Here is a 13,860-nt window from a genome sequence, read left to right as displayed (position 1 = left end):
TAAAGCTACTACATCAGGGATAGGCAACTTCGGTCCTGGAGGGCCACTTTCCTGCAGAGTTTAGCTCCAACCCTAATTAAACACACCTGAACAAGGCAATCAAGGTTTTCAGGATTACTAGATAGATACAGGCAGGTGAGTTTTTATCAGGGCTGAAGCTAAACTCTGCAGGACACTGGCCCTCCAGGACAGAAGTTGCCTATCCCTAACTACTAGCCTAATTGATAAAGTTCACACATTATTTAAAACAAGTGTCATAAAACAGTCAGTAATCAAATAAAAACAAATACACAAATTACAAGCAGAGATTAATACTAAATAACAAAGTTGCAAAGTCTAACAGTAGTATTCAGGTACAGAAATTAATTATTAAGCCTAAATGTAAAATAACACTATTTGTTCACTGTAGAAAGTAAATATAGGTTCATCTTTGTTACAGCTATATTTTGTTGTTTTATTTATATTAATGACACAGACAACAGTAGGAATATTAGTTGTGTGCTGTCACTTTAAGACCGACTGCACGTAACGAAAAAACTGACAAACATCCGGTTTCTTTCTCAACTGTTCACTTATGACATAATCGTGAGAATAAATACTTGCCGAGACGGGCATTTAGACGGGTATTTTGACATAATTTTGTGTTTATGTGTCTGTTCAAGAGCAAGGAAGCGCAAAAGAGGAATCAATTCGGTGTTTGAGCGCTGTCTGAAACGCGTCTCTCTCTTACTCTCTCTTTATGTGCACGCTTCGGCTGCGTGCGGCTGTGCGTACAGATAACGCGCGAGTCCCGATTTTCGCTGCTTTTGCGTTTAAAATATATAAGTCTGTAAAGTATGTTGTGGTCTGAGCAGGTGATTTTAGGGATAGTGAATGATGATATATATATATATATATATTTAAATATAATATGTAAAAAGGAATGGAATATTTATTTATGAATCTCAAAAAGTGGAAATGCTGCTGTTTTCAAAACTAACAGCAGGTAAAATCGCTGGACATATTTTGTCCAATCTCTCTAGAATCGGTGGCGTCTTCATGTGAAAGAAACATATTGTTTTCAAATGCGTCCTGACTTATTTATGGATATTATAAAAGCCCATATTCCCCTTTGTAGTGTAAGCAGTGCATTTGTGTGGGTTACAGTAAAAGGAGAAGTGTTTCATTCATAATGCATGTCTAGAGTTGGAATTGTGTGAGACGGTAAGCCGGTGCATTCCTGTGATATGACCCGAGAGAGATGAGGGCAGCACACAAGCTCTGTGAATAAGTCAGTTCTCAATGAAACACAAACATAAAGTCACGATGTGTTGGGTTGTCGAAGATGTACAGGAATCAAACTCCAAATGTTATAGGAAAGTTGTATGCCTGAGGTTCGTACTTGCTGACATATTTGTTCTCAGTCAAAACAAAGCTCAATGCCCTGATTTACGTGGGTCATCATGAATCATTGGCCCTTTATGTGCGAGACAGTACTGTCTGATGAAGTCACCAAGGTGCAGACTGACCCACTAATACGGATTTATCCATCCGCACCACGTTACTCGACTCAGATGTGAGCCTGCATTGAGGTGATGACGGTGAATAAGACTTACTGCCACGTCACCGGTCACGTCAGGAAAATACCCAGGCCAGAGCAATTATATTAATGCTCCCTGGGGATTATGGGTCAGCTTGTTGTTGTAAACACAGTTGGGAGGATCTACGGACTAAGGAGATGAAGGTTAAGAGCAGCACACTCAATGGTCTGGGGAAACCCTTTAAATTGCGACTTTGCTGGAAGTGTTTTTTATTGTTTATCATTTGTTAATGTATTAATTTGGGTTTTATTATTTTGCTGTTGTTGCACTACAAAACATTATGTTTTATGTTTATTTGAAAATGAGGGATGACACAATTTTATCCACATCATGAATATAAATCAAAACTGCCTAACGTTACTGAATGAAATGTCGAGCCAGTACGAGCTATATGACTGTGAAGCTTTGGGGGTGTTGATGGACTCAATCTACTCCATCTATGATTTAATCATCTCTCTGAATCCGATCTGGATGCGTTTTTCTCAGCTGTTTGATAAAAATGTTGCTTTTTTTATTTTTATTAAGTGTTGATAAAAAGAAGAATGCATGAAGCTAGAATAAAACATGTTTTTTTATAAAGCATAGGCTCTGTTCTTTCTTTTGAAATAATAGTACTTCAGAAATTCATAAAACAAAATATTCTGGGGGCCATAAAAAATGCTGGTGGGTGCTGGTAACTTTTTTTAAAAAAAAGTAAAACATTTCAAACAAGGAAAATATACTGCCTGCTGGGTACCTTGTATCACTATTACGAGTTACCTAGCAAAAAGATTGGACCATATTTTTGCATAATTTCCATAAACTTTATTTTTGGAATCACTTTCAGAACTTTTTTTTTTTTTTTTTTTTTTATGATTATTAACGATAAAAACATTGACAGCCAATCAGAATCCATTCTGCTTTTAAATCATTTAAAGTGGCAGATGACAAAAATGTAGCGCGCGCTTAGAATAAACAGAACAATATTGTCCGCTGGTGTGGACGCTAATATAGTTATCGTTAGTTATATTTGTATATTATACTTTGTTCTTGGTGTGAAAAGAATGGCTAATAACCAGTTACTTACAGAAAATGGGCAACTCTCTTTGAAAATGACCTGAGTAACATTCTACTCTATGTGGTCCAGTTCTCACAATCGACATCAGCGCTAACTGTCTTGTTGTTTTGTTTCCCCAGCTTTGATGTGGACAATGGCACGTCATCAGGACGTAGTCCGCTGGATCCCATGGCCAGCCCGGGGTCAGGTCTCATTCTCCAGGCCAACTTTGTGCACAGCCAGAGGAGAGAGTCCTTCCTGTACCGCTCGGACAGCGACTATGACCTCTCACCAAAGTCTATGTCCAGAAACTCCTCCATCGCCAGTGACATGTGAGCAAATGTCTTTTTAAATGTTTAGTGGCATGTAGATTTTTTTATTTTATTTTTACGAATGCGCATGATTTATTCTTAAATAGTAAAACAAATGTATAGCCTTAAACTACAGTTCTTAAAACATTTCTATAAATTATCAGTGCTGTTGTAATTAGTATTTATGTTTTTTGTTTTGTTTTTTGTAGACACGGGGATGACATGATTGTTACCCCTTTTGCACAGGTAAATGCTCAAGCTCTTCACAATATTAAATATGTGAAGTATAAAAGGAGATGCAATCAATACAATTATATAACACCACTGAACTAATTTTATGTGTCTTCTCTCAGGTTCTGGCGAGTTTAAGGACTGTCCGGAATAATTTTGCTGCTTTAACAAATGTACAACAGGAAAGAGCCAATAACAAGTATGTTGCTTTCAATTTAAAATATTCAAATGCACACATTTTTATCATAACGCTAAGCATAAACGCAATGGAGGAGGGGCGGGACAATACCAACAGACGATAACAAGAAGCACAACAGCGGAACAAAATCATTGAAAACAAGAGCCAGTGCAATTACTTAACATTTGTATTGACATTTTTATATTCAGAAACAATCTCTCTGGAAAATCAGATACTAGTAACGCTTCCACAGATATTTTGTGTATAGCACATATAGCATCTCAACTGAAAAAAAAAAAATGCTGCCCCGCCGGAAAGCGTTGGCGTTTTCAGCTGGCTAAAAATGCTTTGGTGGACACTAAATCTTTTTTTTCCCCAGTATTGATAGAATTTGTATATGTTGTAAATGTGCAGTCAATCTGTTACTTGCATCATAGACAATGACGCCTTCTTTTCCCCCCTTTTTTCTCAAACAGGAGATCCCCAATGTGTAACCCACCTCCCATCACAAAAACCTCATACACAGGTGTTGTACCTTTGCTTTTTATATTTTGAATATTGTCATGCCATCTTAACAGCAGTGCTATTTCAGTATGATTTATAATAGGCTATTTGTTAACATTTTGAATTAGCTTTTATTTTTACATGTTCAGTTTTTATTATAAGTTTTAGTAATTTTGTTATGTGCTTTTGGCATTTTTATTAGTTTTTTAAATATTTCTATATTGCTTTATTTATTAGTATTTTAGTATTAGTAATTTTAGTACTTCAACTTTAAATTATTTATTTTCGGTTTAACACTGCATAACCGATCTTTATCATTGAGATCACATTGTATCAGATAGATTTGCTTAGTTTTGTGGAGAACTGTTAGACACTGTTTGATATGAGGGATGATGTTGTCCTTGTGTGGCACCTTCCGTTTTGTCTAAACCAGCATGAGGGCAGCCTCCAGACATCCCATATCGCACTGTGCATGTCATGTACTCTGAAGCCGATAAGGAAAAAATATGTCACAATACCCTCTATGCACAAAGGCTTTAAAGATAATTTTATACTCACTTTTAACTGTTTGTTCATGCATATGTCAGCTTTATAGGGGATCCTGGGATGTGACAGTCACTTTGCCATAATCATGAGGCACTGCTCATTATATTGATTAGCTGCTGTTTGTGGTTTATTTATAAGGTTTGCAAAGAAAAGCTTCTTTTGAGATGCAGGTGTTTGACCTAGAACTGTAGTACCGAGCGCTCACTGGATGTTTAGCATGAGCAGAATGTTCAATCGCAGAGATAAAAAGCACCAGTGTTATAGATTGTTAATATTGATTTGTACTAGAAGCAGTGAACAGATGGAGACATTATACAATTTAACTCCCCATGCTGAGTTTAGAATAGATGTCATGTGACCCTGATGGGTGTTGAGTGTAGGATGACTGGATGGATGGCCAATGGCCATAATGTAGATAAGGATGGACGCGCCAGTGGCTAAAGATATGACCTGGTCACCACCAGAAGGTTCACCATTCTGGTGATAGTTAAGCAAGACATGTTGCACCAAGGGAGAATGTCTCTTTAATAAGTGTGTTGTAAATCTCTCTGGATAAAAGAGCCAACTAAATGACTAATTAGTGGGGCTTGCTATGGCATGATTCCTAAAATCATGCAGCTTGTAAAGAAGAGGGGTGATCAGACTTACGCAGACAATAAAACAAGTGATTAATAGAGTTACTTTGAAGCAGGGACCTGAGCACAATCGGAGATATATTTAACACATATCCTGGCTCTTCCAAGCTTTATAATGGTAGTGAATCATAGCTAATAAAGTTTTAAATATGGATATTTTTCTTACAAAAACCTATCGCTTCGCTTTAGAAGGCCTTTATTAACCCCATGGAGTGGTATGGATTATTTATGGATTATTATGATGGATGGATGCATTTTTGGGGGGTTTCAAAATCTTGCCCCCCATTAACTACCATTATAAAGCTTGGACGAGCTAGAATATTTTAAAATATATCTCCGATTGTGTTCGTGGGGGTGAGTAAATCATGGGATAATTAAATTTTTTGGTGAACTATCCCTTTAAGCAATTTTCAACTTTTTTTAAATAAGTTATACATGATTCAACTAATTTTTTTAAAGTCAGTTTAATGTAATTTAAGTTGAAATGATTTAAACATCCAAGTCAATTGTACTTAGTACTTAATTATACAATTGTACTTGGGCCAGTAAGCAACCTGCTTGCAACTCCACCATAGAACAGGGTTTTAAAACTTTTTGATGCCAAGGGCCCAAATACAGTATAATCAAATTGCAGAGGACCTGTTTTCTAAAATATAAAGGCAGCTATACTGTATATTTTAAAACTCCTTTTATTTGTCTAAGAAAAATAAAGTGTCAATATAAAGAGAACATGTTGTTTAAAAATTAAGCAATTGGCATTCATGTTGTAAAGACATTATTGCGGTATTATCTGGAAAATATTATTATTATAAGTATCCATTATTATTCTAAAAGTATTTAAGTAGCAGCTTTAACAATACATATTGGTCCAAAACCCTTTCCCCCCAAATGTTTTTCTTTGAAATTTCCTACAGAACCTATATTATGACCTTGCTTCAAACCTGACACGCTAAAAAACACCCTGAACCCCCTATAAACCGCTTAGCAAAGTACTTAAAACCACTAAGAACACTTAAGAACCCTCATAGCAACATGTTAGGAACACTCTAGAAACTGCAGTTTTGCACTGACAGGTATCAATCACTTTTTTCCAGAAAATCTCAGTTTATAATTTTACTTGCATTCGGTTGCACTCATCTGTTTGCCCTCTGAGTAGCAATTCACACAAACACACACATTCTGCTCACAATGGGGGAATAAAGACTCGATTGAACAAGATTAGAAGAGACTTTCATTGTAGATGTGTCTGTTAACTTTTATGTTTTGTGGTGCATCCAAATAAATCCTCTTGCACAAGCAAATGCTGAGGTTTTGGTGAGGAGTTTCTGGCTGACAAGGCAGTGAGAGCCTGTGACCCAGATTGAAGGATTCCAGTCCTGCTTTTCACCCCAGCTCTCCTGTCTATGGAGCCCGTGCCATCTCATGGGCTGGTGTATGATGTCGCGCTAAGCACGAGAAGAATGTCATTGACGTCAGTGCAGTCTCTTTCAGAGAAAGTGGCACCCCAGCCCTGTGTACTTCACCACACACGCGGAAAGAGAGAGAGAGAGAAAGACACAGACAGACAATGAATAAGATAATGTGTGCTTTGTTGAAGCAATGTGCATGTGGCATTTGTTTTCATAGTAGTGTCAAGTAAGCAACATGTCTAGCATAGCTGCACTGTCTTTTGTTATTTAGTTTCACTTATTTTTATGCCCTCATATGGTCATCCTTAACCTTTTCGAAAAGGCACATGCAACAAACGTTTGCAAATTTCCATAAACTCCATGAACCATAAAAAGCGTCTGATATAAGATATCAGATGTACAAATTTTGCAGGTCATAAATGGTCTCATCTCAGCGAACTTGGGGTGCTGACCACAATTTCAGTAGGAAATGATTTGCTATTTTTATAAACATAAATCACAAAGCATCCTCTTTAAAAGCCAAAGCACAACCAGCCTTTCTCAAAGTGTCAGCTGTGAAGGACCCAAGCTCCTCACCTCGAAATCCCGTAAAGTTCATGCCGGGTTTTAGCTGTAGTCCTCTCTCTCCTGCATGCAGCAGCACTGGCAGGCTTCAGGCTTCTGTTTCAAGAGGAAGCTCGGCTCACGTTCGGCTAGCGACGCTCCACGGCTGCCCCGTGTTCATGCAGGGCATCCACCGCTCTGAGAAAAGAGGGCAGGCAGATGCGATCACCTTTGTTCTTTTGTGCGGCAGCTCAGCTTGAGGACTGGAGACAGGGACTAGTCACTCATCTGTTGGCGTCAACCCTCTGTATGCTTTGTATGCGTGTATGAGCGAGTGTACGTGTGTGTTATTGTTATGACACTATGCCTGTATGCTTTGTTATGGGCCGGATCACATGCTCCTAAGGGCCTTTTTTACTGCCCTACTCAGCTTCTTGGATGCAGACCGGCATCTGTCACGCAGAGATGGGCCTGCCCACAGCAATGATATTCTCTCTGTCCCGAGATGAGAGCTTTCACTCCGGGCTTCTCGAACATGTAGGACTATAGATTCTGCAGTCGAGCGCGTGTTGTCGTTTTGTTTGTGAGCAGTGTGAGAGTGTTGATTTGTGTGTGGCCCCTTTGTATGTTTTCTTAAGGGATATAGTGTTCCCCCGCTTCTCACGAGATCTGACTCCCACTCCTCGTGCCTCGTCGGATTATAGCTCCGCTGTTTTTGGAAACCTTGTTTTTTGGCTCGATTTGGAGCCCCATCATTCACTGTGGAGGGCTTCAGCACAGCATGAAGAATCACCCATGCGTTCTGTCGGGATATCCCAACATGGCGGTCTACAGCAGTTTGGGCCCTCTGCTGGGAGCCTCAACTAGACACCTAAAGCATCTGAGATCTGACTCCTTGCCTCCTTCTCTTCCTCCAGAGGAGGCCTACCAGAAGCTGGCCACAGAGACCCTGGAGGAGCTGGACTGGTGCCTCGACCAGCTCGAGACCCTACAGACCAGGCATTCGGTCAGCGAGATGGCATCCAACAAGGTAAAAAAAACCTCTAGGTGTATTTATCTGCGCTTTTGCTTGTTTAGGATTCCATGGGATGGTTCTGCAATTTGATGAAGTGCAATTATTGATATCTCAGGTGTTCATATTCCACTCACAATCACAATCAGGGCTAGTATTGTCGATTTATAACTCTTTTTATTATTATATATCTTTTTGTGATTTTTATTTTATTTATTTGTGATTTATTTTTTTTAACAGTTTTAGGCTTTGAATATGTTTCACTTGTGCACAATATTATATTGTGCTATAATGCCTCAAGATCAAATTACTATTTTAAGACTGGTTTATGTTATCACAAATGTTTGTTGTGGTTTGTTGAATCCCAGTAGACCTGAACACCAGTAAATAAATATGCATCACATCTGACTGTGTTTGGTACTCCATCATACTGTGTTTGTAGCCTTAGATGTCAGTGTTGTGCATTGGTTCAAACATGAGCAGCAGATGATTAATATTCTAAAATGGCAATCAGATCATGTAATAAACAACTAAAGCATTTAGTTGTTTTGAAGTGAAGTTGATTTCAGATCAGTTGGTGTTTTTTAACCAGTGCACTGTTTGCAATAACAGCAGCAGAATCGTCACTAAGGCTGCACTGAGCATGCCCACAGTCTCCAGTAAGGCCCTAGTACACATACAGCATGCTAATCAGCCTGTAGTGTGTATCTATTCCCGTCCAGTCCATTTGGCCACAGCACCTCTTAAAATAACAAAATACAAGATGCTTCTCATTTTGCTTAAGCAACCAGTCTAAAGGTCCTGCAGAGGTGACCAGACATAAGTAACAGAAGAGTCAAATACTCACATTTTCATATGTCTCACTTCAACGACCCCCCCCCCCCCCCCATTTCCCAGTATCCATGGAAACGCACAAGGCCTGTCAGATTGCTTTGTTGCTTTAGCTCAATAGCAATAGTGGCGTATCCCGTATAAAACTGCCTCACAGTCACCATGCAAGTGTTATATCCTATCCGACTGATATAAATAACACTGTTTTCATGCTGTTTTAGAACAGAATTAGCTACTGCTAATCTGTTATGAAAAAACTTTATGTAGTACCTATATTTTGTGTGTAGGTTGTGTATAGATGTCCAGCTGCCATTGTTTTTGTGATTTATTAGCTGTCAGAATGTTCATATTGGCCCAAGTGCTTGAATACATCTTCCATTTCAATTGCTAAAATCTTTAAATCAATTTCACCATAAGAATTCAATTTAGATGTGTTTTATAACTCTAAAATGTAATTATTATATGTGGGGATTACTCTGTAAAATAGTGTTTCAATCAGAACTACACTTTTGTTTTGATCAAGCAGTGCTCTGGGTAGCAAATTAGGCCAGATACATCATTTATGTATGTATATTTTAAGGCTAAATATGGATTTTCGAGAGATTTTCCAGAGACTCAAACATTAGCATGCATTAACATAACCTTATACTGACAACAAACAATAATTTTAATACTATACCATATATTATACCAATACTATACCATAATTATAACAAAATATTATTTTATAATTGGTATTTTTTATATCTTTAATGTATATTTTATGTTCTTTATATAATATTATATATACACTACCGTTCAAAAGTTTGGGGTCAGTGAGAATTTTATTTTTATTTTTTGGAGGAAAGAAATCAATACTTTTATTTATCAAGGACAGTAAAGACATTTATAATGTTACAAAATATTCTATTTCAAACAAATGCTGTTCTTTTGAACTTCCTATTCATCAAAGAATCCAAAAAAAAAAAAAAAAACTGTACAACTGACAGACCAACAACTGTTTCAACATTGATAATAATAATAAATGTTTCTTGAGCATCAAATCCTCATATTATACTGATTTGTGAAGGATCATTTGACACTGAAGACACTGACACTGGTGATGCTGAAAATTCAGCTTTGATCACAGGAATAAATTACACTTTACTATATATTCACACAGAAAACAGCTGATTTACACTGGAATAATATTTAATACTATAACTGATTTTTGTTGTATTTTTAATCAAATAAGCGCAGCCATGGTTAGCAGAAGAGAATTCTTTTAAAAGTATTTAAAATCGTACCGACCCCAAACTTTTGAACGGTAGTGTATATATATATATATATATATATAATATATTTGTATTAATTGTATGTTTATATTTACATGCTATTATATTAACTATATATTGCTACAACCAAGTCACATAAAAGTCAATCTAATGCTTCAAAAATATCTACAATAATACAGTAAAAAGCATTTTATGTCAACATTTTATGGTTTTATTTGTTAGTTCATATATCATTATTAATAGTCACTCTTTTTGAACCATTAGTCAATAAGTTGTTTAACTTGTTTTCAAGGTAGTGGGCAAGTCATTTTACTGTTCATTTTTTTAATTATTAATTTCAACTGTTCATTTTTATTAATTTCAACTTTCAACTAAGGATTTTGTTATTTGGACCTATTATATAATATTTTATAGATGTCAAAGCCCCCCTGCAAGTTCAGAAGAAATAATGAATGAATGTTGCTTTTGATCTACAAGGCGTATTATTAAACTAGGGGGATGGATCCAGGAACAAAGAATTATGTAGGCCTGTCCCAGAAAACACATTTTCAAGAAATCACAGCTACAAATTGTGTGATATCTTCCCATTTTTAGCTCAGAGACGTGTTTTAACACCCTCTAGATGTTCCAACAATAGAAACACAGTCACCTCTGTCCGTACGGACCCTCGACAGCCTATTACCGTCGGCTCATCTGCTCCAGTAAAGCTGCAAATTACTCGGCATCCCACTAGTGGTACACAGGGACCAGAAGTGTGAAATAATCCCTGACCATGTTCTGTCAGCTCCACTGCCTCAGCTCTGTATTTGCTGCTGTGCTGTACGGTCTTCTGCCACCAGCTCTGTCCAGCTCAGGTTTTGTCTTTAAACAAAACAGGTTTTGTCTTTAAGCAATATATATAATTGCTATGAAATTAATATCATTTTTATATATAATTTATTCATATACAATTAATATATATACTTTATTTACAAATAATAATTATATATATTATTCATTAGAAAATGTATTATTTTATATGTAATATATGTATTAATTAATGTACAAGTGTACGAAATCTGTCATTATTGTGATCATGGCATAGGGCAGGGCAGTAAAAAGTCTGGGCCAGACTTTTTTTCTTCTTCCAGTCAGTAAGAGAATAAAATGGCACATTTCCCAGCACACCTTTTGCTTTATTCAAGGGCTCATTACCAATTTACCAGGACAAATCTATAACGGCGTCATCAGTTTATTTTGTTCTTGTTCATATCCCATATGGTCTCCATTGACTCCCCTCTGTGGATTTATGTGAATGAACTTTACTGAATATTTTATGAGTCTGGTTGACACAATGTTCACTTCCAAACATCACGTCATGACATGAAGATTTCCTCACCAATCCACACATACACGCGCATCTGTCCGCACACACATGCACACATAGTGGAACATGAGGTGAATACGCATTAATACAAACCACACATAATGACTGTGTGCCCTTTTGGGGAGCAATCTGCTGTATCACAGAGCTCACGTACAAAAAACACATCCTCCAACTGAGCTGTAGAAATCTAGAGGGTGAAGTGGGAGGGGTCCCGGGGAGTGGAGCACTCCCAGAGGATTTACATGCCAGCTCAGCTCGGCCAATCGGCTGCAGCGATGAGCTCATTCTAATCCGGAGATGCCTGATTGGGAGGGCTGCGCTCAGAAACACTCTCACCTGAGTGATTGTGTGAAACGCAGCCTTATTTGGAAGCTGTTAACTGGGCATATTTTCCTTCCAAGGCGCAGGCATTTTTCAGTCTATTTAGTTTGAAGAGTGCGCAACGTACGAGAAGAGAGAGAAGCTATCAGACAAAGCCGTTGGTTCTTCACGCCCTCCTCTGTCATAGATGGAATCTTGCCAGGTTTCTTAACAATGGAAAACGCCGTCGTGAGGAATGCCCTGGAATTTCTGGACTTTTCGGATGGGGTTTAGCTTAATATCGCAATGTTAGTTCAGGTGGATTAAAAAGAAATGGAGCTTTGAGACCATCTGGACTGAGCATTTTGTGTTTGTCTTCCCTATCAGCGAGTGTTTTCTAATCTCATCTGCTATCTGGACTTACTCATTCAAAATGCCTGAGGCAAATTATTTGCTGTCAGTTTCTTGGGGGTACATAAAGGTGAGTTAATTAATCATGAAATAGTGTATTCTTATAATGGAATGGGGTTGGACAGGCTGCTATTGTTTATTATTGGTGTTCAGTATGTGGTTGCACAAAGAAAAAAGGCTGCATAAAGAACAGATCATGACAGGCAGATATTTAAATGAATTGATTTGTTAATTAATGGCATTTTTGTGTATGTGTGTGTGTGTGTGTATATATATATATAGGCCTATATATACATTTATAAAGCAGAATTTATCATAATTAGAGTATGTTAAAGACTATTCTTTACCTATTCTTTTGCTTACCCATTTTCACCTAGGCTGTATCACTATTTAAACCCAAACTACTATAAAAAGCACCAGCACAACATGTGTTTTCGCTTGTTTGTTTGCGCACATTAGCAAGTTCATTTTCGAGCATGCAGCAGTTTTTTTTCTTCAGTTTGTTCCTGCAAATCTTGTTAGAAATGTGGCGTCTATCTGGTGTGACCCAGCAGGTCGTTTTGACCTGACATTCTTAACAGTGTGAGAGGATGCATATGTTTTGGGTTGTTTGGAGGACTCAGCCTTGAAATCGTGGCGTATCTGCCGACTGATAGCGACACAGCTGACAAGGGAAAATCCATTAAATGATCATAAAAAAAAGAGGTAAAATAGTGACTTGTTCAGCAATGAATTTCAGAGGGGGTGTTTCAAACAATAGCACAAACATATTACGCAACACCTCCACAGAAGTTATTTTTACTTTGAATGAAATTATTTTTCCCCCTTTTTCCTTTTGCATAAAATAGGTCTAAATGGCAAAAAAAAATAATTTTAATTGTTTATCTCTCAACAGTTCAAGAGGATGTTGAACAGAGAATTGACTCACCTCTCAGAGATGAGCCGATCTGGTAACCAGGTATCTGAGTTCATCTCCAGTACATTCTTAGGTGAGTGTCCCACAAAAAAAAAAAAAAATCAAATATGGATGTTAACATTATGGTTCTTCGCTGAATGTATGTAATATGGGAACATACATTGCACTTTTAAATGCACAATGGAGTTGAGAGGAATAGCGTTTTGACTGGAGGAGGGCAACTATGTGGATTTTTGGGGGTAACTCAGAGAACTAGGACAAATGAAGTGCTGATTATGAGCAAAAAAGCAGGCCAACAGCTGCTCTGTAGCCCGACGGCTGTGTAGCTGAATAATCAGGCCATAAGTAAGACCATTAAATGACCATAGCCCACCATTCATTCACAAAACTACAAATCAGTGGCTGTAATGACACATGCTGTGCTTTTACCCATGAGCACCTCTGATTTCTAGAACCTTCTCTGAGCTCTTTCCGTATTTCTGTAGACAAGCAACATGAGGTGGAAATGCCATCACCCCAGTCCCAAAAAGACAAGGAGAAGAAGAAAAGGCCGATGTCCCAGATTAGCGGCGTAAAAAAACTAACGCACAGTTCCAGCCTTACCAACTCTAACATCCCCCGGTTTGGGGTTAAAACTGAAACAGAAGATGAGCTGGCCAAGGTAAGTACATATGCACTACCATTCTAACATTTGGGGACAGTAAGATTTAAGTGAGTAATTAAGATTAAAATGAATACTTTTATTCAGCAAGTAAACATTAAATTTGTCAAAAGTGC

General features: G+C 37.6%; 1 protein-coding gene across 9 annotated transcripts in view; it reads left to right on the top strand.

Moving 5' to 3' along the window:
- The window catches only part of LOC130091590 (cAMP-specific 3',5'-cyclic phosphodiesterase 4D-like), a 168,939-nt gene that overhangs the window by 149,671 nt on the left and 5,408 nt on the right, over window positions 1-13,860 (top strand). For 6 of the 9 annotated variants that reach the window (XM_056259537.1, XM_056259538.1, XM_056259539.1 and 3 more), the window contains 7 exons: window positions 2,757-2,948; window positions 3,137-3,173; window positions 3,281-3,357; window positions 3,813-3,862; window positions 7,891-8,003; window positions 13,063-13,156; window positions 13,569-13,744. In XM_056259537.1, the coding sequence (XP_056115512.1) occupies window positions 2,757-2,948; window positions 3,137-3,173; window positions 3,281-3,357; window positions 3,813-3,862; window positions 7,891-8,003; window positions 13,063-13,156; window positions 13,569-13,744 (739 nt within the window). Of the gene's footprint in view, window positions 1-2,756; window positions 2,949-3,136; window positions 3,174-3,280; window positions 3,358-3,812; window positions 3,863-6,518; window positions 6,534-7,858; window positions 8,004-11,740; window positions 12,238-13,062; window positions 13,157-13,568; window positions 13,745-13,860 lie in introns of those variants that run through there. The other 3 variants (XM_056259546.1, XM_056259545.1, XM_056259544.1) reach the window with 2 other exon arrangements.

The sequence above is a fragment of the Rhinichthys klamathensis genome, unplaced genomic scaffold, assembly GCF_029890125.1.
Source record: "Rhinichthys klamathensis goyatoka isolate OS25496 unplaced genomic scaffold, OSU_Roscu_1.1 h1tg000169l_1, whole genome shotgun sequence".
Lineage (NCBI taxonomy): Eukaryota > Metazoa > Chordata > Actinopteri > Cypriniformes > Leuciscidae > Rhinichthys > Rhinichthys klamathensis.
This window is presented reverse-complemented; position numbering and strand designations above follow the sequence as displayed.